Source organism: Takifugu rubripes, chromosome 8 (genome assembly GCF_901000725.2).
Source record: "Takifugu rubripes chromosome 8, fTakRub1.2, whole genome shotgun sequence".
NCBI classification, from domain to species: domain Eukaryota; kingdom Metazoa; phylum Chordata; class Actinopteri; order Tetraodontiformes; family Tetraodontidae; genus Takifugu; species Takifugu rubripes.
Window position 1 is genome coordinate 19350111 of NC_042292.1, and position 22746 is coordinate 19372856.

The 22746-nt window shown below is 51.6% G+C and overlaps 3 protein-coding genes across 8 annotated transcripts in view; all 3 read left to right on the forward strand.

The window, feature by feature from the left end:
- The window catches only part of LOC101079553 (7SK snRNA methylphosphate capping enzyme-like), a 4547-nt gene extending 100 nt beyond the window's left edge, over nucleotides 1–4447 (forward strand). Inside the window, exons 1-9 of one of the 4 annotated variants that reach the window (XM_011616822.2) lie at nucleotides 1–336; nucleotides 621–716; nucleotides 1026–1387; nucleotides 1768–2018; nucleotides 2099–2375; nucleotides 2466–3075; nucleotides 3148–3360; nucleotides 3442–3550; nucleotides 3678–4447. The exon at nucleotides 1–336 is cut by the window's left edge and continues 100 nt beyond it. In XM_011616822.2, coding sequence (XP_011615124.2) covers nucleotides 1976–2018; nucleotides 2099–2375; nucleotides 2466–3075; nucleotides 3148–3360; nucleotides 3442–3550; nucleotides 3678–3730 — 1305 coding nt within the window. In that variant the 5' untranslated portion in view covers nucleotides 1–336; nucleotides 621–716; nucleotides 1026–1387; nucleotides 1768–1975 and the 3' untranslated portion in view covers nucleotides 3731–4447. Of the gene's footprint in view, nucleotides 337–620; nucleotides 1388–1767; nucleotides 2019–2098; nucleotides 2376–2465; nucleotides 3076–3147; nucleotides 3361–3441; nucleotides 3551–3677 lie in introns of all 4 variants that reach the window. The other 3 variants (XM_011616821.2, XM_011616823.2, XM_029840031.1) reach the window with 3 other exon arrangements.
- A 1182-nt stretch (nucleotides 4448–5629) lies between these two features.
- psmb6 (proteasome 20S subunit beta 6) lies at nucleotides 5630–7605 on the forward strand. 2 transcript variants are annotated; one of them, XM_029840063.1, is made up of 7 exons: nucleotides 5630–5780; nucleotides 6332–6399; nucleotides 6488–6553; nucleotides 6782–6847; nucleotides 6925–7054; nucleotides 7157–7301; nucleotides 7375–7605. In XM_029840063.1, the coding sequence occupies exons 1-7, from the start codon at nucleotides 5685–5687 to the stop codon at nucleotides 7536–7538; spliced, it is 735 nt and encodes a 244-aa protein (XP_029695923.1). In that variant the 5' UTR covers nucleotides 5630–5684; the 3' UTR covers nucleotides 7539–7605. The 2 variants fall into 2 exon arrangements, with proteins under 2 accessions (XP_029695923.1, XP_003976005.1); XM_003975956.3 differs by having other exon boundaries at nucleotides 5631–5780; nucleotides 7411–7605.
- A 665-nt stretch (nucleotides 7606–8270) lies between these two features.
- LOC101074460 (ephrin type-B receptor 4-like) lies at nucleotides 8271–22069 on the forward strand. Of its 2 annotated transcripts, none has more exons than XM_029839985.1 (21): nucleotides 8271–8915; nucleotides 14147–14217; nucleotides 14599–14741; nucleotides 14820–15177; nucleotides 15264–15426; nucleotides 16381–16536; nucleotides 16782–16924; nucleotides 17041–17245; nucleotides 17358–17485; nucleotides 17575–17740; nucleotides 18129–18225; nucleotides 18917–18975; nucleotides 19075–19188; nucleotides 19334–19581; nucleotides 19657–19803; nucleotides 19883–19951; nucleotides 20062–20111; nucleotides 20182–20281; nucleotides 20391–20584; nucleotides 20807–20965; nucleotides 21050–22069. In XM_029839985.1, exons 1-21 carry the CDS (start codon nucleotides 8819–8821, stop codon nucleotides 21153–21155), a joined length of 2973 nt encoding a protein of 990 aa, XP_029695845.1. In that variant the 5' UTR covers nucleotides 8271–8818; the 3' UTR covers nucleotides 21156–22069. The 2 variants fall into 2 exon arrangements, with proteins under 2 accessions (XP_029695845.1, XP_029695846.1); XM_029839986.1 differs by having other exon boundaries at nucleotides 18920–18975.
- Nucleotides 22070–22746: the final 677 nt, after the last annotated feature.

The following is a 22746-nucleotide window of genomic DNA, read 5'->3' on the forward strand; positions in this document are numbered from 1 at the left end:
CTATACATATAGCCCCTGACATACGTGCAGAGTATCCAGCCGGAACTAATCTACTTGCACAGAGAAGATTTTGCTGTGTGTTTCTGTAGTTGTTTTTCTTAGGGGGTGTGTACGCGTGTTAGCTTTAGGGTGGCTACTTCCTGAAGGTTAGCTGGACGTGGCTAATTGGAAAAAGCTAACTCTTTACGTTGTTTAGTTTGCATTGTTAATGAGGGAACTCTGTGATTGGTGGAGACGGTGATAGGGGCGTGACCACGTGTTATAGCGACAGGTAAGGTTACGAGCGTGGACATAAAGTTCATAACACGTCTGGATTGAATAAAGCCACTAGGAACGGTGAGTAACTTCATGTAAATGGTGCCAAAGTGTTAATGGTCAGCAACATCTAGGATATAAATATATGATGTGCTTACAGAGATAGAGAATAAAGACTACGATATTGAATCACTGCCTTATTCATTTTATAGTTTTCATTGTAACATTCTACATTTACAGCTGGCTCTTCACTAGCCTATGATGTATAAATAAGTGTTTTATTTTTTTAAAGTGGACTCTTGTGACAAGGTGTATATATTTAAATATAACATAAATTCATATATAAATACATTTTTATTCAACAGGTAGCAAAGTGCCACAAATGGATGGATTGCTGCAAAGCCAGGGTTAGTGTGTTTGTTGCCATAGTAACTCAGCAGACGAACCAACTTCTTGCACCTGTGAGAATGTATTAATGCAAATGTTAAATATATATAGTGTGTCTGCAATAATAAGGCAACGCTTGGTTGATTACACACCTCATCAGCAGTCTGATTCCTGCTGCCTTCAGCATCTTCTGCTGTGGGCGAAGGAGACGCCAACATCTGCACGCCACCTTTGTGCGTCTGATGCTGCCATTAACCTGACCTGAATAATCCCTGATCCGGTTCGGGAGGGAGCAGTAAATCAACCAAGCAGGGACAGGCATGAACGTAGGGAGTTGCCATCAAAAAATTCCACTATTAAACTATTTATTTAACTTCCTTTAGGTCAATGATTGAATGTCAAGTGGAAAATGATTAAAATGTCTCTGGACAAAGAGCGAGTGGTCCCTCAAAAACTCAGCCCTGACTTCAGCAGCCTGTCGGAGCAGCCACCCCCCGGCCAAGAGCCTCCCCCCTCCCACTAAAAATGGCTTCCATCTCCCGGGCAACACCTCTGGTCCTGCCACGCAGCGGGTGGCAAAGAGGCGATATTCTGTGGGCGTCGCCTTCAAAGGATCGGCCAAACGCCGACGTCGCACCAACAGTGACAGCCAGTCGGAGCCGCGGCTCCCAAGTCACTTCCTGCTGGGTGGAAACATTTTTGACCCTCTGAACCTCAACTCGCTGTTGGACGAAGACGTCAACAGGTAAGATTCCTGTTCCTCTGTTCTTTAGCATTTGTTTGTTGTTCTATTTGTGGAAGTACAGCATTCCCGGGAACGTTGCTGGAACGCTGCTACTCATCACAGTAGTTGTGATTTTGGACCGTTTGAAATTGATTCAGATTAATTCCTCTATGAAATGATCAGGAACGCCACATAAAAACAAATGAAAAAAGGAATGAGGAGGGTGTCCTGCTCCAGGAGGAAAGAAGTGAATTGGTTGTCACGGACAACACGTGTAATAATGGTTGTTATTACATTTGTGTTTAAAGAGGACAAGGACTTTTGAGTTTTACATGAGATAAATGAGATGAGTTCACTCGACAACTGTGACCGGAGGCGTTGAATGAAGGTTTCACTCGCAGGGCCACCAATCAGGAGACACCACAGTCCTCACCTCTGCCATCACGGGGTGGAGACCCCATAGAGATCCTGGTTCCCCGTGATATCACAGATCCCCTCAACCTGAAGGGAGGGGGGAAGGAGGGCAAGGATGAGGGGGGGTTGCTGCTGTCGCCCCTCAAATCCAGGAAGAGACATCGAAACAGACATCATGGAGGAGGCGACAGGGAGATGGTTCCCGCTCGACTCTTCCCCTCCACATCTGGGCCGGCAGGTGAGACTCAGCCAGATCCTTCACTGGGCAGCTAGCCTGCTAATGACATGCTAACGTCTTTCCTTTCTGTTTCGCGACAGTTTCAGGATTGACTACAGGTGGCAGTGTTTCAACGTCTCCCCTCTCCTGTGAACTCAACACAGCCATCACCTGTAGAGAAGACATAGCTCCGCCTCCCATTCTCCCAAGGAGACACACTCACCCCCCACCTGGCGGCTCAATAAAGCTGGGCAACCAGCGCGACAGTCGCCATCGACGACGGCACCGCACCACCTCCACTCGGTCTGATATCGCGGCAACCGCAGTTCAGCCGAGTAAATTCCAAACACCGTTGGTGGGAGGAGCTAAAGGTGGCAGGTAGGCACCTTTACGGAGTTAAAATAGGGCGTTGGAAGTCTGTCCTGCTGCTCAACATGTCCTCCAGTCTGACGTCTACGCTGCAACCAGCAGGTGTGGAGATGTACAGATGGGTGCCGCTCAACCACCACAGAGGAAGAAGGACAAACGTCGCTACCACCATGGACAGCACAGCTGTTACTATGGCTACCATGGCTTCTACGGTGATGGCAGGGAGGCCAGGGTTGGGGCGGAAGAAGACCCTCGTCTCCGTCTCCTCGAAGCTGATTGGTTCAGGGACAAGAAGGTGCTGGACGTCGGTTGTGGCGCTGGTCACCTGACACTCGCAGTGGCTAGGAAGTTCAACCCCTCCCACATCCTGGGGGTGGAGCTAGATGAACAGCTGGTCCATGCAGCCAAGCAGAACATCAGGCATTTCCTGTCACATGACCTGGTGGTGACGGAGAGAAACGGACCGACTCCAGCACCCACTTCCTCCTGTCCTTCACGAACAGTGGAAGAGGGAGGAGGGACGGGCAAGGTGGCGGCGGCGGAGGGGATGCAGGCAGACCACGTGCAGGAGTTCCAGCGGGCGCTCTCCCTCCTCAACTCCTTCCCTCTTTCACTGCGGGCGAGCAGAGGTCCTCTCTCTGCTCCTCCTCTCCTCCTTCCTCCATCTTCCTCCTCATCCAGGTTCCCCAACAACGTCACCTTCATCCAGGTGAGTTTAATCTTGTTTTCTTCTCGCCGTGATGTCAGTCGCACTAACATCCGTGCCGAACTCCTCCGGCAGGGCAACTACGTGTCATCGCAGCACAAGTGGCCTGGTCGGGGTCAGTACGATGTCATCGTATGTCTCGGTGTGACCAAATGGGTTCACCTGCATTCAGGCGATGTGGGCGTGGTCAGACTGTTCACCAGAGCCTATCAGAGCCTGTCGCCCGGTGGGCTGTTCATCCTTGAAGCACAACCCTGGAGCAGCTACAGCCGCAGCAGGGGCGCCTCGGTGCGTGCACACACGCCCACATGTACCGTGTAACCCTGACAGGACAGCAGAGCAGTGACTGTTGTCGCCCGGTTGTTTCAGGAGACGACCTTTCATCACTTCAGGACCGTGAGACTGAAGCCAGAACAGTTCACCTCTTATTTGACTGAGGCCGTGGGCTTCAGCTCATACAGACTGCTCACACACACAGGTATGAACACCGCTTACACAGGTGTGCACACACACAGGTGGCCCTAGTTTGCATATATGCAGGTATACACTCGGGTACGTGCAACGTTGTGCCAGGCTGATGTTATTGGCCCTGTTACTGTTGCCAGGTAACCAGCGGCCGGTGTACCTGTTCCACAAAGGTCCTGCCCAGAGGAAGTGAGGTCACTCTGCTGGGGTAGTCCAGCCCACTGCCCCCCAGGCTCGACTGAGGAAGCAGAGCTGCAAACTGAACCTGAATGATACTGACCGTAAAGGATTGTGGGAACATTTTTGCCAAGCGCCCTCAGACAGGCTGTTGGATCCCTGATGGTACGACTGCAGATGCTCACAGCTGGACTCGCCTGGTGTCATCGCCCACTCACTGGAAGAACCGCTCATGTGACGTCAGACACATTTTCACGAGTCCACAAATGGTGGCGGGGACACACTTCCCTCCCAAATGGACGATCGGACTATTTCATGTTTCAGCGACATTCAAACATTTCTCTGCTTTTTATTGACCTGTTGCCATGGTGAACTTACGCACGTGTGTTCAGAGGGAAGTGTCCCTCCGGAACCAGAACTGGATTAAATCAGAGTTCTGGGTGGATCTGCCCTCCATGGTCACTGTGACACCCCGTGTTCTTAATAAAATAAGAAAGAAAGAATTCTCAAAATAAAGTTGACGAAACATGACTTGACGAATGTGCCATCACAGAATAACATTGGATGGTTTTGAAAACAACTTTTCTATGATTGTAGGACAGCTGTTGTAGAAAATTAGAACTATTTTCAGATTTTTGAAGACCAGATTTTAGGTTTTGTTATTTGAATATTTTGGTTATTGTACCTCAGCTAATATTGTGAAGTGTCCCAATAAATCTGTCAGCCAACAGAAGAATCTGATGCCTCCGTATCCGGATTAGAAGGTTCAGACGTTTCCATTAGATGCGAGTTATTCCTTTATTGAGATATCTTCTAACTACAAGAGGAATCAGATAGCAGACCTATTTATTCTCTTTCTACACGAGTGTCAGAAAAAGCAATCAGACGTCAGACATGACAAGAACCATCCATGAGCACAGCGAGATGATCCGGTCAAGGTGTCACATGACTGATTATAGACGCAGGGCAGCATGAACACCTACAATAAATCAGCCACAAATCAGGGAAAAATAAACTAAATAAAAGATCAAAGCTGGTTAACAGGGACAAAACACCCTGCTCAGACCCACTGAAGCCTTCCTCTTCTGTCCCTGCTGTCCTGTTTGAGGGACCAAATAGAAGCATGGCATAATTACAGATGTGACAAAACAGAATAATTCAAGAAATAAACATAGAAATTATAAGCTTTAGAAAAGAATATAATGTAAAGTGATTTAAACTAAAGAACTGGGACGACTTTTTTGAATGTATTGCAGACTTTAATAATAATAATAGTAATTTAATAACGGAAATATTAAGAATGTTGTTATGCCGACGTCACCGAATTCCCTAGATCATCCTACTAAAAAAATATCTCAGGACCCCGTAGGAGGTGTCCGAGTTTAAGCCGGAACAAACATTCGTCAAATTACATTGAAAATAAAATAGTGTGTTTCTTTGAATAAACAGTTTACATTGAACTGAGTTTCCCCCCACTGTAACGGTTGTTTAGATTGTTTTAACTTGCATAATTACAGGCGACTTGAATATATTTGTAATTGTTTTATTTGCCACAAGAGAGCGCTATTACCCCACGTTCTCGCGAAATCAATATTTTAATATTGTCATGATATTTCATGATGTCAATTAACTGGATTTCTGAATTGGTCGAATTCATAATTCACAATTTTGCACTAGGATGAACCCTTTTAACAGCACATCTTTAAAAGATGATAATTTACTTATTTATTTACGGATATAAGACTTCTGAGTGTAATGGCTTTTTCTTATCCGTGGGAAACACTAACGAGTAAGCTGAGTAAGGTAAAATAGATATATAAATAGTTAGATAAAATAAATGATAATGATTTAACGTTTTGCTTAGCTTACTTGAAAACACTTCTACAACCAGACGACAGCAAACATGATACACACAGCGCCCCCTGGCGTTCTTCTGTTTAATAGCAGTTTGCTGCCATCATTCAATAAAGATGGCGGCAGCAACAATGATGTCTCACTCCGGACTGAACGTTTCTTCGAAAAACGATGTGATTCCAGACTGGACCAGTCAGGAAGTCAGCACCGGGGTGAGTGTGCAGTTTATAATCAGAATAGGCCGAATAGAACGTTGTTTTGTCCGTGTAAACAATTTTAAAGTATTCATAGCGCCTGAATGAGACAGCAGTTCTGTAGCTATTAGCATCGGCTAATGTTGGCTACCTATAGTCATTGTGAACTATTCAATGTGAAGAATAACGAATCAAAGTGGATCCAACCGAGACAGAGTGGTAAGAAACATAAGCAAGTTTAAAAAGCGACAGATGCACCGTAACATCTAAAGGTAGATCCTGATGAAGACACACAGGTTAGCTTAATGTAGCGCAACAATATGAACTCATTCATGTTGTTTTAAAGCATCATCATCCTCACTCTTTTATATTAGAAAGTTATTAGTTTTGGCCAACAACATGCTTAATGTCCAAACAACAAAACAAGCATTTTAATTCTATAACACAACTTAAAACAATTAATTATTTGATGGCTGTAAACATAATTCATCCCAGTGATTTAATAATATTTTCCTGCACATTGAATCCATGTTAGAGTTATGTTGAATTGATGTCCGTCTGTCCGACAGACCACCATCATGGCTGTGGAGTACGATGGAGGAGTTGTGATCGGTGCAGATTCTCGGACCACCACAGGGTAAAACAAGTGTGTGTTCATCCGTCTGCGTACAGCGGACACCCAGTACAACCATTAAAACCATTAAAACCTCTCCCCTGTCCGCCAGAGCCTACATTGCAAACAGAGTCACGGACAAACTGACCAAGATCCACGACCGGATCTTCTGCTGCAGGTCAGCTCAACTCCTCTGCAACAGTTGTGGAATGTTCTCATGGTTCTTATGAGAACCACACGCCTGTTTCTGGTCAGCTAAGAAGTTTTAAACAGTTATTTTTGGTCAGTGTACAGAGGAATTTGACCTATTGGTTAGAATCAAAATAGATGAATGAAGAAGAGTTTGAAAGAACAGGAAGCAGACCTGAGACCCTCAGAGCCTGAAATAAAAGGGTTGTTCTTGCAGGTCTGGATCAGCTGCTGACACTCAGGCCATCGCTGATGTGGTCACTTATCAGCTGGGCTTCCACAGGTAACACACACACACACACACACACACACACAGACGATGACCAAGCAGTGACGTGTGCCGCCCACCTGTTCCCTCAGCATCGAGCTGGACGAGCCTCCGTTGGTGGAGACGGCTGCCAACCTGTTCAAAGCTAGCTGCTATCGCTACAGGGAGGAGTTAACTGCTGGGATCCTGGTGGCAGGGTGGGACCGCAGGAAAGGGGGGCAGGTAGGCCTGCAGGACACGTCACACTGTGGAGCACCTGTGGAGCACCTGTGGAGCACCTGTGGAGCACCTGGGTACTCTAAGGTGTCACTTCCTGTGTGTCAGGTCTACTCTGTTCCTATCGGGGGGATGTTGGTGAGACAGCCGGTGTCCGTCGGCGGCAGCGGCAGCAGCTACATTTACGGTTTCATGGACTCCAACTACAAACCAGGGCTGAGCAAGGAGCAGTGTTTGGAGCTGGCTGCTGCAGGTAAACACAGCACTGGCTGGCAGCTCTGTCCGTGCAGAACTGTCTCACTGCTCTGCATCTGTCTGTCTGTCAGCACTGTCTCACTGCTCTGCATCTGTCTGTCTGTCAGCACTGTCTCTGGCCATGGAGAGGGACGGCTCCAGCGGTGGCGTCATCAGGCTGGCGAGCATCTCTGAAGATGGAGTGGAGAGACGGGTCATACTGGGAAACCAGCTGCCCAAGTTCTCCACACACTAACACACACACACACACACACACACACACACACAGTTCCATGTTGTGTTAATAAACTTTTCAGATGTTATGTTTTGTCCTTGTCTTTTCTTGACTGGAACCAGTTGAACTGGTTTTCTGCCATCTGAAGGTTAAGTATCAACAGCATGAAGATATTTATGCTCCCAAATCTGTCAGAAACATGTTTCCATGGCGATGGAAACGCAGCAGACCTCACTGGTGGCTAAAATCAGAGGATCATGGGATGGAGGTGTGTCTGTGCCCAGTCTGTCACAGTAACCGACCACCACGCTGGTCACGGTAACCGACCCCCACGCTGGTCACGGTAACCGACCGCCACGCTGGTCACGGTAACCGACCGCCACGCTGGTCACGGTAACCGACCACAAACGGCCTGAAGAGCTCACCCTCTTCTTCCAGAGCTGTTCCTCTCATTCTGACAGACAGGTGCCACTTTCCCACAATCCTCCTGTTCTGTTCACCCTCAACACAGGGGGGGGAGGCCTCACCCGGGCCTCTGACGTCATCTCTCTTCGTACCCCCGTTTTAGGTCTCGAACACTTGCTTTTGCATTCAAATCTAAGCGCAGAGGGATCAGAGGTGTGGAACGGAAGCAGCCGGAGCGACAGACAGGAGCGGGGCGACAGACGCATTCCTTCAGCCTCGCTGGCCCCGCCCCCTGGTGACGGACAGCCCGTCCAGCCAATCAGGACCCGCGGGGGCGTGGCCCGTGGCGTCCTTCCAGAGGTGGAAACTTGATTCCGGCTGCTTTGTCTTAACTTTGAACTGGAAACCAGCAGTGGACTGGGAGCACTGGGCGGCCACAGGCGTCCCTATTCACCGCTGTGTGGACGCGCTTATGTGTGTGTGAGTGTCCCAAGGCCGCGTGTGTGCTGGGACACCCCCTTCTCCACCGACCCCTCCGCACCCATCAGGGCGCTATCGGGGCTCCTGTCCCGGCCTCGGGGGCAGCTTCGCTCCGTCCTGGTGTTTCGGGACGTAGATGGAGGGATGAGGAGCGGAGGAGTGGAGGTGGAGAGACCCCCCAGGACAGCTGTCGCCCTCAGCTTCTGCTTTTTTACATTGGAACTTTTTTCTTCGGCGCGTCCATCTTGAAAAGTTGGAGTTGTTCTCCGGCGGATCCGATCTCTCCTCTGATCTGATGAGGCGCGCGCTGCCGGCCGAGCGCGAGCCCAGCTGACGCTCACTGATCGAAATCGTGATCGACTCGGTCCTGACTGATCGAGTGGGTTCAGGTGTGGATTTGGTTTACTTCCAGGGGGATGGAGGGGTCTGTGCGCCCGGGACGGGGCTCCTCCTGCGGGCGGCCGCTGCTCCTCCTCCCGCTGCTGCTGCTCGGCCTCAGCGCCGCAGATGAAGGTAAGACCGGGGATCGATGCTCGGATCACAGGGGATCGGGATCGAAAGAGTGGCGTGAGCAGCTCTCAGTCACTGGTGGATCAACCAGCACCACCTACAGAGAAGGTTCTGGGAAGGACCAGTTCACCAGTCCTCTTGTTTCTCACCGGTTATTAAAGAGAACCAGAAGAACATGGTGAAGTTCTGCAAGTTCTCCCCAGTATAGCTGCACAGAACCCCACAGACATGTCTGTAGTGTGGTGTCCCCATGTCTGTAGCGTGGTGTCCCCATGTCTGTAGCGTGGTGTCCCCATGTCTGTAGCGTGTTGTCCACATGTCTGTAGCGTGGTGTCCCCATGTCTGTAGCGTGTTGTCCTCATGTCTGTAGCGTGGTGTCCCCATGTCTGTAGCGTGGTGTCCCCATGTCTGTAGCGTGTTGTCCCCATGCCTGTAGCGTGTTGTCCTCATGTCTGTAGCGTGGTGTCCCCATGTCTGTAGCGTGGTGTCCCCATGTCTGTAGCGTGGTGTCCCCATGCCTGTAGCGTGTTGTCCACATGTCTGTAGCGTGTTGTCCACATGTCTGTAGCGTGGTGTCCCCATGCCTGTAGCGTGGTGTCCCCATGTCTGTAGCGCGTTGTCCACATGTCTGTAGTGTGTTGTCCACATGTCTGTAGCGCGTTGTCCCTATGTCTGTAGCGCATTGTCCCCATGTCTGTAGCTCGTTGTCCCCATGTCTGTAGCGCGGTGTCCCCATGTCTGTAGCGCGTTGTCCCCATGTCTGTAGCGCGTTGTCCCCATGTCTGTAGCGTGGTGTCCCCATGTCTGTAGCGTGTTGTCCCCATGTCTGTAGCGTGTTGTCCACATGTCTGTAGCATGTTGTCCCCAAGTCTGTAGCGTGTTGTCCCCAAGTCTGTAGTGTGTTGTCCCCATGTCTGTAGCGTGTTGTCCCCAAGTCTGTAGCGTGTTGTCCCCAAGTCTGTAGCGCATTGTCCCCATGTCTGTAGCGTGTTGTCCCCAAGTCTGTAGCGTGGTGTCCCCATGTCTGTAGCGTGGTGTCCCCATGTCTGTAGCGCGGTGTCCCCAAGTCTGTAGCGCATTGTCCCCATGTCTGTAGCGTGTTGTCCCCATGTCTGTAGCGTGGTGTCCCCATGTCTGTAGCGTGGTGTCCCCATGTCTGTAGCATGTTGTCCCCATGTCTGTAGCGTGGTGTCCCCATGTCTGTAGCGTGTTGTCCCCATGTCTGTAGCGTGGTGTCCCCATGTCTGTAGCGTGTTGTCCCCATGTCTGTAGCGTGGTGTCCCCATGTCTGTAGCATGTTGTCCCCATGTCTGTAGCGTGGTGTCCCCATGTCTGTAGCATGTTGTCCCCATGTCTGTAGCATGTTGTCCCCATGTCTGTAGCGTGGTGTCCCCATGTCTGTAGCATGTTGTCCCCATGTCTGTAGCGTGGTGTCCCCATGTCTGTAGCATGTTGTCCCCATGTCTGTAGCATGTTGTCCACATGTCTGTAGCGTGGTGTCTCCATGTCTGTAGCGTGGTGTCCCCATGCCTGTAGCGTGTCCCTCAGCCAGGACGGTTCTGCTGCACAGGTCCGATCACAGACTCCAGGGTTCTACTCAGGCTGCAGCTGTTATTGCGTGTTTAGTGATAATCTGCTGCAGATGTTCTGTAATCCCTGATCCAGTGGATCCTCACAGGGGTGGATCATGTCACCTGCTGGAGATCTTATGCTTTTCACAGAAAAAAGCAACAACAGCAAGCAGCAGCAAAGTGGATGGATGGATGGATGATGGATGGATGGAGGGTAGCTGATTGATGGATGGATGGATGGAGGGTAGATGATGGATGGATGGAGGGTAGATGATGGATGGATGGATGGAGGGTAGATGATGGATGGATGGAGGGTAGATGATGGATGGAGGGAGGGTAGATGATGGATGGATGGATGGATGGAGGGTAGATGATGGATGGATGGAGGGTAGATGATGGATGGATGGATGGAGGGAGGGTAGATGATGGATGGATGGAGGGTAGATGATGGATGGATGGATGGAGGGAGGGTAGATGATGGATGGATGGAGGGTAGATGATGGATGGATGGATGGATGGATGGAGGGTAGATGATGGATGGATGGAGGGTAGATGATGGATGGAGGGAGGGTAGATGATGGATGGATGGATGGATGGATGGATGGATGGATGGAGGGTAGATGATGGATGGATGGAGGGTACATGATGGATGGAGGGAGGGTAGATGATGGATGGATGGATAGATGGATGGAGGGTAGATGATGGAAGGAGGGAGGGTAGATGATGGATGGATGGATGGATGGAGGGTAGATGATGGATGGAGGGAGGGTAGATGATGGATGGATGGAGGGTAGATGATGGATGGAGGGAGGGTAGATGATGGATGGATGGATGGATGGATGGATGGAGGGAGGGTAGATGATGGATGGATGGATGGAGGGAGGGTAGATGATGGATGGATGGATGATGGAGGGTAGATGATGGATGGATGGATGATGGAGGGTAGATGATGGATGGATGGATGGATGATGGAGGGTAGATGATGGATGGATGGATGATGGAGGGTAGATGATGATGGGTGATTGATGGAACAGCCTGCTACGGCTGATCTTTATGTTCTCCACCTGAGCAACAGCCAGGTCTCCCAAGGGAAGTGAACTGCTACATGTTGGAACCAGCATCTCCAGCCTCGACATCAGTGTGGATGAAAACAGGAAGTTGCGTGGTGACCACGGCAGCCCTGAGCGTCCTGCCGTGGTTGCGTCTGGCTGCTTGAGGGAGCTGTAGCATCACCGCGGGACTAGCTAGCTAGATATTGGGTCCTTCAGGTTCCCTGATGTGTGTGAAGAACAGGCCTGTCATGGCAGGAGAGGGAGTGTAGCCGCTAACGGCGTTAGCTTTAGGTGCGTACACGGTTGGTTTTTGAGTGCAGGAAGTGAAGGTCTTGTGTTTCCTGCTAATGTGAAACCACCTGTAAAGCGCTGGATTAGTCTGGCTTCGCTCTCCTGGTTTGATCTGAGGTCCCTGGGGACCCTCTGGCTGAGGCTCTCAGCGCTGTGACCTGTGAGCTGGGCGCTGACGCCACGCTGATGGGAACAGTTGATTTGATCTGGTCCTCATAGTGACACGTGTTGGTGGGCGGAGCTATTGGTCTCATCTGTTCTTCTTCTCCTGCTTTGTTCTCACGACAGCTCACGATCACTCTGCTCCTCAAAACACAATAGATTCAGTCGTCCCAACACGTGCCGATGATGCTTCATTCACTCTGGTCCATTTGATCATACAGCAAAATGTCAGGGGTTGGGGGGGGTCAGTCCACTGGATCAATCTGAGCCCCGGACCCCCAGAGGGGCCCACACAGACTGGGCACGCTAACTAACACAGAACAACCTGTTGTAGCTGGGGACTGAACCAACAGCCTTCTTCTGTGAGCAGTGACCTCAGGACTGACCAACCCAGAGAAGGTCCGGATTGGTCTACCCCCCCCCCGGGATACATATCAGCCCATCATTGTGGATTCAGACGGGCGTGTATCAACGCTAATGAACGTTCAGCTTTATTGAAGAACAAGTTACAACAGGACACACACACACACATATACACACACACTCTGTCTGGGCATGTGTCTTGTATAAACATCCTGTCAGTTGTCATGGTAATTTAGCGTGTCCTCATCATGCACTCTTATCAACACGCTCAGTGTGTGTGTGTGTGTGTGTGAGTGTTGGAGGAGGGTTCTGGATTATGGAGGACAGTTTAGTAACCTGGAGGATTCTAAGCCTGGTCTGATCACCATGGTAACTCATTGTGCCACATGATTTGACAGTGTGGTCTACAGCTTCCTGTGGTTGTTGTGTCCCTGGTTGCTGCTAAACTGATCCCAAATGACAACAGGCAGTGGGTGAGTGGTGGAGTTCCTGGTCCTGGTGGGTGTGGTCAGAGGACAGGGGTGGATGGATGAGGGGTGGATGGATGAGGGGCAGATGGATGAGGGGTGGATGGATGAGGAGTGGATGGATGGATGGATGAGGGGTGGATGGATGAGGGGTGGATGGATGAGGAGTGGATGGATGGATGGATGAGGGGCGGATGGATGAGGGGCGGATGGATGGATGGATGAGGGGTGGGTGGATGAGGGGTGGGTGGATGAGGGGTGGATGGATGAGGGGTGGATGGATGATGGATGAGGGGTGGGTGGATGAGGGGTGGATGGATGATGGATGAGGGGCAGATGGATGAGGGGTGGATGGATGAGGGGTGAGTGGTGGATGGATGAGGGGTGAGTGGTGGATGGATGAGGGGTGGATGGATGATGGATGAGGGGCAGATGGATGAGGGGTGGATGGATGATGGATGAGGGGTGGATGGATGAGGGGTGGGTGGATGAGGGGTGGATGGATGATGGATGAGGGGCAGATGGATGAGGGGTGGATGGATGATGGATGAGGGGTGGATGGATGAGGGGTGGGTGGATGAGGGGTGGATGGATGATGGATGAGGGGCAGATGGATGAGGGGTGGATGGATGATGGATGAGGGGCAGATGGATGAGGGGTGGATGGATGAGGGGTGAGTGGTGGATGGATGAGGGGTGAGTGGTGGATGGATGAGGGGTGAGTGGTGGATGGATGAGGGGTGGATGGATGATGGATGAGGGGTGGATGGATGAGGGGTGGATGGATGATGGATGAGGGGCAGATGGATGATGGATGAGGGGCGGATGGATGAGGGGTGGATGGATGGATGGATGGATGAGGGGCGGATGGATGAGGGGTGGATGGATGAGGGGTGAGGGGTGAATGGATGATGGATGGGTGGATGAGGGGTGGATGGATGGATGGATGGGTGGATGAGGGGTGAATGGATGATGGATGGGTGGATGAGGGGTGGATGGATGGATGGATGGATGGATGAGGGGCGGATGGATGAGGGGTGGATGGATGGATGGATGAGGGGCGGATGGATGATGGATGGATGGATGGATGGATGATGGATGGGTGGATGGATGGATGGATGGATGGAAATGAACATAAATAAGAGTAAATAATCCCGCAGAAATGTCCAAATCCGTCCTCTTTAATGTCTCAGCTGACTGGATGAGTGAAGGTTCTAGCACGGTGTGTTCCTGTTCCCACACCTGTCTGCCTGACTCTTCCTGTCTGCCTGACTCTTCCTGTCTGCCTGACTCTTCCTGTCTGCCTGACTCTTCCTGTCTGTCTCTCAGAAGTGCTGATGAACACCAGGTTAGAAACATCTGACCTTCGCTGGACAAACTATCCTGGTGATGATCCCCATGTAGGTGAAAGGAGCAACGCTCACGCTCATTTGCTGATTGGTCACGTCCATAACGGCTCCTGTCTGTCTGTCTGCCTGTCTGCCTGTCTGCCTGTCTGCCTTTCTGCCTGTCTGTCTGCCTGTCTGCCTGTCTGCCTTTCTGCCTGTCTGTCTGCCTGTCTGTCTGTCTGCCTGTCTGTCTGTCTGCCTGCCTGCCTGCCTGTCTGCCTGCCTGTCTGTCTGTCTGCCTGCCTGTCTGCCTGTCTGTCTGTCTGCCTGTCTGTCTGTCTGCCTGTCTGTCTGTCTGTCTGTCTGTCTGCCTGCCTGCCTGCCTCTCTGTCTGCCTGTCTGTCTGCCTGTCTGCCTGTCTGTCTGTCTGCCTGCCTGTCTGTCTGTCTGTAGTGGGATGAAGTCAGCGGCTTGGACGATGAGTCCAACAGCGTACGGACCTATGAGATCTGCACGCCGGACAGCCCGTCCTCCTTCTGGCTGAGGACGCGTTGGGTCCCGCGGCGTTCGGCGACGACCCTCTACGTGGAGATCCGGTCAGAGACTTGACAGATCCGTCCGAGATGTCGGGTTGGTGCGAGCCGATCACTGATCGATCATTTCTGACCCCCCAGGTTCAGCATGATGGATTGTTCCAGACTGAACCGGCGCCACTGCCGAGAAACCTTCAACCTGTATTACTACCAGTCAGAGCGGGACGAGGCCACACCCACTCACCCGGCGTGGATGGAGAACCCCTACGTCAAAGTGGCCACGGTGGCGGCCGACCACCTGAGTGGCTTCGACAAACGTTCCAACATCAAGCTGCTGCGCCTGGAGCAGCTGAGGAAGGCGGGGCTGTACCTGGCGTTCCAGAGCCAGGGCGCCTGCATGGCGCTGCTCTCTGTGCGCGTCTTCCACAGGAAGTGCCCGCCTCTGCGCCGCGCCTTCGCCTCCTTCCCTGAAACTGTCCCCCATTCGCTCGTGGAGCAGGTATCACTGACTGGACACGCCCACCCAAAACGCACCAGTCACATGACAACGGCGGTGACAGGAAGTTACAGCTGCTTTTGTTGCAGGCGCGCGGCGTTTGTGTGGAGAACGCCGCCACGCTGCCCGGGGAGCAGTCACGGCCTCCCAGCATGCTCTGTGGCGAAGATGGGCAGTGGGTGGGACAGCCTACATCCAGCTGTGCCTGTCGCCCTGGATACGAGCCGCAGGACGCTGACGTCGGCTGTGGAGGTGAGGTTCCGCCAACGCGGTCTTCGGTAGAACTCAGACCAAACTTGTCAGAACTTGGAACCTGGATGAGAACATTTGGAACGTTGAGTTAAAGCGTCATCGGTGGGAAAGGTGGCGTTTGTTTGTTCACTATCAGCACTTAACATTCTTTCTGCTCTCTCACACACACGCACACACACACGCACACACACGCACACACACGCACACACACGCACACACACACACAGACACACACACACGCACACACACGCACACACAGACACACACACACACACAGACACACACACACACACACACACACAGGTGCTGATAACAGCACCGTGGTGACAGCAGCAACAGCTCACGCTCATCTGTCCTGCAGAGCTTCAGGGTTGCTCCCAAAGATGAAACAGCCTGAAGGGGCTCACCCCTCCCCCCCCACCCCCCAGTCATGATTGCTCACGTTAGATTGTCTCCAAACTTTATTGTGAAGGAAGTTTCCATCAGCAGGGGCACATAATGACTGAATGTTTGACCTTGTGGCGTTTCTCTGCTGCTGTTGGGTGAAGGCCGTGGGAGGTCACCAGAAGGCTTCCTGTTATTCTCTGTGAGGTCAGAGGTCAGCTGACTGCAGCTAGGAAGCAGTGCAGCGGCGGTGCCGAGGGGGGGGGGTCCTGCTCCTGTGTGTCTGTGTGCGCTCTCCTGGCAGGGGATGGTAGTGATGACATCATGGCAGCGCTTTCCACATCCTGCTGGAGTCAGGGTCACTTCCTGTCTCTCATCCTGTCTGCATTTACTGATTGTTCTTGAGAGAACATTAAAGGTGTTCTATGTCCATGTGGACCAGTCATGTGACTTGTACGGCTTCATTATTTCCTGAGGCATCTTCTAGGATCTATTTTCAGCAGCGGATGGATGCTCATAAGCAGTGAAGTCACGTTTAAGACGCTCACCTTTGACTCTGTTTCGCTCCAGCTTGTCCATCGGGCCAGTTTAAGGTGGGATCAGGACCCGGTGGGTGTGAACCATGTCCAGCCAACAGCAACACACCGGTGCCTGGCTCCGCCTACTGTCCATGTCACCCGCGGTACTATCGGGATGGATCCGACCCAGCTCATGCTGCCTGCACACGTGAGAACGTTTCCCACCATAAACACACGTCCTTCAATCCCAGCACAAGTCCTCTGGTGACATCATCACACATGAGTCCACACACACATGAGCACATTCACACACACACACACACACACACACACACACACACACACACAGAACTCCGGGTTCAACCTCCTGTCAGTCTGACGCTGAGTTTAGCCTCAGGGCTCCTCCTAACTGATTGCGCTCTGTGTGTGACCTCTGACCTGTGCCCCCCCCAGGCCCTCCCTCTGCCCCACGCTCCATCGTGAGCCAGCTCAACGACACCTCGGTAACTCTGGAGTGGAGCGAGCCCCTGGACCGAGGGGGGCGGACAGACTTGACTTACCGTGTTGTGTGTTCTGTCTGTGGGACAACCACCAAGGTAAACAACACCACGACCTGACAGACCAGAATCTCACAATTTAAACAGACTAGAATCACCATGACAACAAGTCCAAACTCCGTCTCCCTGACTCCACCCTCCCGTCTCCTTTTCAGGGATCATCTGGATCCTGTTCTCCATGTGATGACAGTGTTCTGTACCAGCCAGCTCAGCGTGGTCTTACGTCTGGTCGTGTTGTTGTTTGGGGACTCAGCCCACACACCACGTACACCTTCACCATCCAGGCTCACAACGGTGTGTCTCCTGTCAGCCAATCAGAGCCAGCCTCTGTCAGCGTCAACGTCACCACCAGCAGAGACCGTAAGCAGGCACAGCTCATCACACTCAACGTTCTTCAATGTAGAACCAGAGATTTCACCTGTGTGTGTGTGTGTGCGTGTGTGTGTGTGTGTGTGTGTGTGTGTGTGTGTAGTTCCTCCTGCAGTGTTGGGTCTGAGGAGAACAGCAGCCTCAGAGACCAGTCTGTCATTAGAGTGGAACGTACCATTTGTGCAGAACCAGCAACCGATCCTGGACTACCAGCTTCGTTACAGTTCCAAGGTTAATGCATAAGCAGGCACACACACACACACACACACACACACAGGATAAAGGACTGTGTTGTGACTGTCGGTTTCCTTGTGGGCCAGGATGTCGAGGACCCAGAACAGTGGCGCTACGTGTCCAGCAAGTCTTCTTCGGTGGTTCTGACGGGGCTGCAGAGGGCGCTGCAGTACCAGGTCCAGGTCAGGGCCCGGTCGCAGGCAGGATACGGATCATTCAGCCCAGTCACCACCCTCAACACACTGCCTGATGGTACCACCCTGTCTGTCTGCTCTCCTGTCTGTCTGTTCTGAAACCTTTAGAACTGAATCCTAGAATGGGTCGTCTTATGAAGTCCAGATGTTCAGACTCAGTTTGATACCTTTAAAGGTTCTTATGTTCCTGCAATGTTCTTTGATCCAAGAACCCTTTAATCATTCTTGCAACACATTGTGATTTTCTCGGCACAGAGAAAATGACATAAATATCTATTAAATGGTTCTAGTTAAGAATGTTCTGCTAGTGTTCTGTGGCAACATGATCTGAGCTTCTGCAGTTTCATGTGGTTCCGGGCTTTCAAATGTGGAAACCTCAAACTCACCTAAATGAGTTTGGGCCTTCAGAGAACCTTTGGAACCCAGACTTTCTGTGTGTTCCTCAGCTGCAGCTCACTCTCAGCTGGTTCTGACCGGGGTTCCCGTCACCGTGGCGATCCTGCTGCTCATCGCCGTGGCAGCTGTAGCTGGGTTCTGTTACCGGTAAGAGAAAGAGTTCAGGATGCTCCCTCCCACCCTGAGAGAACAATAGAACACACACACACACACACACACAGACACACGTGCACATACATGGTCACAAACACACACAGAGAGTCAGACACGCACGTACACAAACACACACACACACAGGGTGGGACGCACTGACTATCAGGATGGAGAAACTTGACACCGAGGTAGATAATAACATTCCTGTGTGAGAGAGAGAGAGAGAGTGTGTGTGTGTGTGTGTGTGTGTGTGTGTGTGTACGTGTGTGTCTTGGGAAATAAAGAATTCCGCAGCTGGAAATCTGCTGGAAATCTAAAGAAGACGTGTGTCTGCCTGTCTGTCTCACTACCTGTCTGTCTCCCTGCCTGTCTGTCTCGCTGCCTGTCTGTCTCACTACCTGTCTGTCTCCCTGCCTGTCTGTCTCACTGCCTGTCTGTCTCCCTGCCTGTCTGTCTCGCTACCTGTCTGTCTCCCTGCCTGTCTGTCTCACTGCCTGTCTGTCTCACTGCCTGTCTGTCTCCCTGCCTGTCTGTCTCGCTGCCTGTCTGTCTCCCTGCCTGTCTGTCTCGCTGCCTGTCTGTCTCGCTGCCTGTCTGTCTCGCTGCCTGTCTGTCTCACTGCCTGTCTGTCTCGCTGCCTGTCTGTCTCCCTGCCTGTCTGTCTCACTGTCTGTCTGTCTCTCAGCAGGAGAATGAAGGACTCTGACACGAACGACAACACCGGTCATTATCAGATGGGACAGAGTGAGTTAGAACCAGTCAGAGTTCTTCTCTGCTGCTGCTGCTGATGATGATGATGATGGTGATGATGATGATGGTGACCTGCTGCTATCGTTGCCACAGCAATGAAGGTCTACATCGACCCGTTCACTTATGAGGATCCAAACGAGGCGGTGAGGGAGTTTGCCAAAGAGATCGAAGCGTCGTTTGTGAAGATCGAGGAAGTGATTGGAGCAGGTATGGAAGTGGTGAATCCCAAAACATCTCCTAAGATAAGCTATTAAACGATTTGAACAGAGGACTGTCAACATAATGAAATCGTTCTATGGGAGGCCAGAACCTTCCGAGCTCTGATTGGGTTCACGGTGACCTTCTTGTCCAGGTGAGTTCGGCGAGGTGTGTCGTGGTCGGCTGAGGGTTCCGGGGCGGAAGGAGAACTATGTGGCAATAAAGACACTTAAAGGTGGCTACACTGAGAAGCAGAGGCGGGACTTCCTGTCGGAGGCCTCCATCATGGGTCAGTTCCAGCACCCCAACATCATCCACCTGGAGGGCGTCATCACCACCTCCTGTCCTGTTATGATCCTCACTGAGTTCATGGAGAACGGAGCACTTGACAGCTTCCTGAGGGTGAGACAGGCAGAGGCGTCAGCTGTTGTTTGATGTGTCTGCTGGATCTTCATCTGTCTCACCTTCTGCCTGCAGGTGAATGATGGGCAGTTCACCACCATCCAGCTGGTTGGGATGTTGCGTGGAATCGCAGCAGGGATGAAGTATCTGTCCGACATGAGCTTCGTCCACAGAGACCTGGCGGCCCGGAACATCCTGGTCAACTCGAACCTGGTCTGTAAGGTGAGGCCATTAGCCCGGCTGCTCGTCGGTCTTCCTGTCTGCCCTCTCTGATGCAGCAGGTGGTTCCTGTGTTTTCCAGGTTTCCGACTTCGGCCTCAGCAGGTTCCTGACCGAAAGTTCCTCTGATCCGACGTACACCAGCTCGTTGGTGAGTCAGGGGCCGAGAAAGCTAATTAGAAGAGTTAAGCAGCACGTTTCCCGTGGACGTTTCCTGTTGTTGGAAGCAAATGAGCTTAAACACCTTTGCTGCTTTCTTAGGGTGGAAAGATTCCGATCCGTTGGACAGCCCCTGAAGCCATCGCCTACAGGTGAGCGTCCTCATGCCCGTCCCGACCATCAGGAGTCTCGGAGCCAATCACTCATCCTCTTGACTTTCAGGAAGTTCACGTCTGCCAGCGACGTCTGGAGCTATGGTATCGTCATGTGGGAAGTGATGTCATATGGCGAGCGACCTTATTGGGACATGAGCAACCAGGATGTAAGGAGTTCAGAAGACAACCAGTGTCAGCTGGTTGTCTTCTGGACCAATAGCTGTGGACCAATAGCTGATTGGAGGGTGTGGCCTTAACGATCCTTCTCTTCCTCAGGTGATTAACGCCATCGAGCAGGACTACCGTCTGCCCCCTCCCCCGGACTGCCCCACCTCCCTACACGCGCTCATGCTGGATTGTTGGCAGAAAGAACGCGCCAACCGTCCACGATTCTCTGATGTGGTGGCGTCGCTGGACAGGCTGATCCGAAACCCCGCCTCCCTGAAGGTGACGCATCCAGAGGGACCTAGGTGAGGCGCTGCGACGTCCAAGGGGAGTGGGCAGGATTTGATCGGCAGCGGTGGAATTTTATGCTTCCACAAGCTGCCGGAGGGGTCAGAGGTCATATTCTGGGATGTGTGTGCAGTGGGCGGGCTTTCATTGGCAACCAGCTGTGTGATTGACAGCTGTTTACTTAGCGAGCAGGTGCAGGCGAGTTCACCCCCCCTGCTGTCTGTCTTTCTGTCGGTCAGTCCTTCCCAGCCTCTGTTGGACCGGCGCGTGCCCCCTCCCCTGTCAGCCTGCGGCTCGGTCTCAGAGTGGCTCCTGGCCATAAAGATGGAACGTTACCAGCAGAACTTCCTGCAGGCTGGATTCACCAGCCTGGATGTGGTCTCCCACCTCAACACAGAGTAAGATGCATCTCAGAACCCGTCACACTCGCTACCACACGTGGTTCCGGTTCTTATCGCTCGCCAAACTCTCTGTTTCCATAGAGACCTGCTCAGAGTGGGCGTGACCCTTGCTGGCCACCAAAAGAAAATTCTGTCCTCCATCCAAACACTCAGGATACACAAAGCCCCGCCCTCGCTGCTCTACTGACCCCCACCTGTTCCTCAGCATTCTGGTGAGACCTGATGGACGGGTCACGGCTCAGGAAACCAGATGCACGTTAGACTTTAAGGCCGCCACCAGAGTCACCTCGGCAACCAGCCCGTCCGCGTGGAGGAGAGGAGGCCGACCACCTTCCCTGTGCAAATGTAAACTCGGTAAATGTGCTCTCACGGGGCACAGGTGTCGTTAGTAAGCCCCGCCCATCGGACCAAAGCACCGCTGGGACACAATAAAGGGTATTGAGAAAGAATTGGATGTTCTCCCGTTCAACCAACCAAAAATGTTTGATCGCGTAAAGGTGAAAAGGAGCCGAACTGGTGGCGGCCCAAAAGCAGCTCTCGGTTTTCTTCATCCTGAGGAACAAGCTTCTCCTGGAAAGGCCCCACCTTCTGGGGAACGAGGAACAAGCTTCTCCTGGAAAGGCCCCACCTTCTGGGGAACGAGGAACAAGCTTCTCCTGGAAAGGCCCCACCTTCTGGGGAACGAGGAACAAGCTTCTCCTGGAAAGGCCCCACCTTCTGGGAACGAGGAACAAGCTTCTCCTGGAAAGGCCCCACCTTCTGGGGAACGAGGAACAAGCTTCTCCTGGAAAGGCCCCACCTTCTGGGGAACGTTCCTCCTCTAGAAGCTTTCAGTGTTTTTGGACTGTTTTAGACTGTGGAAGCTTCTGCGTTCAGAAACTTTACTGAACGTTCGTCTTCCTCATTGACATTGAAGTGGTCGTGATGTGTTCACTGCCACAGACAGGAAACAGACTGCTTTTATATTTGTTTTTAATTCTCTATTTTCATATTATAAAGCAGTGATGACTTACATTTTGACAAGTGTCGATGTTTTTATATTTCAGCACTTTTGTACCTGATCATGTTTGTATTGTTTTATACTAAAGTGACAATAATGAACAAAAAAGGAGAAAAAGTCGTCTTTTCTGTCAGTCTGGTGGTCTCAGAGCTCACGTCTGACCTTCTGCACAAAGAAACCAGGACTTGGAGAACACCAAAGGGAACCACACGTCCTCAGTAACGCTGATTATGATCCTCCCAGCAGAGTTCATCCGAATATTTTCACTCATATACGTTAAAGTCCATCTTATCCTTTTTTTTAACATTTTCACTCTCTGACACAGCTAATGCTAATGCTAGCAGCACTTTTTCACTAGTGGCCATCAAATCAAGGATGGTCGAACTTCACCTTCTCATTAAAGGACATGAAACTGTCGGGGTGATAAAAATCCCTAGTTTGGACGAAAACTCCTCAAATCCAACATTTGTCTGCAGGATCCTGGTGTAGATCAGAGCTCACGTTGGTCATGTGACCCGTGGAACATGGATCCTTCTGCCGATGACACAATGAGTTCCAGATGAGCAGAACCAGCACAGGCTGTGTGTGTGTGTGTGTGTGTGTGTGTGTGTGTGTGTGTGTGTGTGTGTGTGTGATGAAAGATTTCAACATGTTATTTCACTTTAATGAGTTCAATGTTGGCAGAGAAATGAAGTAACAGAAGGTTTGTGTTTCATTTGATGTGTGTGTACACGCACACGTGTGTGTGCATGTGTGTGTGTGTGCGTGTGTGTCTGTG

Coding starts and splice junctions, on each gene's coding strand:
- psmb6 (XM_029840063.1), top strand. CDS start 5,685: ATGGCGGCAGCAACAATGATGTCTCACTCCGGACTGAACGTTTCTTCG. Junction 6,400..6,487: donor GATTCTCGGACCACCACAGG/GTAAAACAAGTG, acceptor CCTGTCCGCCAG/AGCCTACATTGCAAACAGAG. Junction 7,055..7,156: donor ACCGCAGGAAAGGGGGGCAG/GTAGGCCTGCAG, acceptor CCTGTGTGTCAG/GTCTACTCTGTTCCTATCGG.
- LOC101074460 (XM_029839985.1), top strand. CDS start 8,819: ATGGAGGGGTCTGTGCGCCCGGGACGGGGCTCCTCCTGCGGGCGGCCG. Junction 14,742..14,819: donor ACCCTCTACGTGGAGATCCG/GTCAGAGACTTG, acceptor CTGACCCCCCAG/GTTCAGCATGATGGATTGTT. Junction 16,537..16,781: donor AGCTCATGCTGCCTGCACAC/GTGAGAACGTTT, acceptor TGCCCCCCCCAG/GCCCTCCCTCTGCCCCACGC.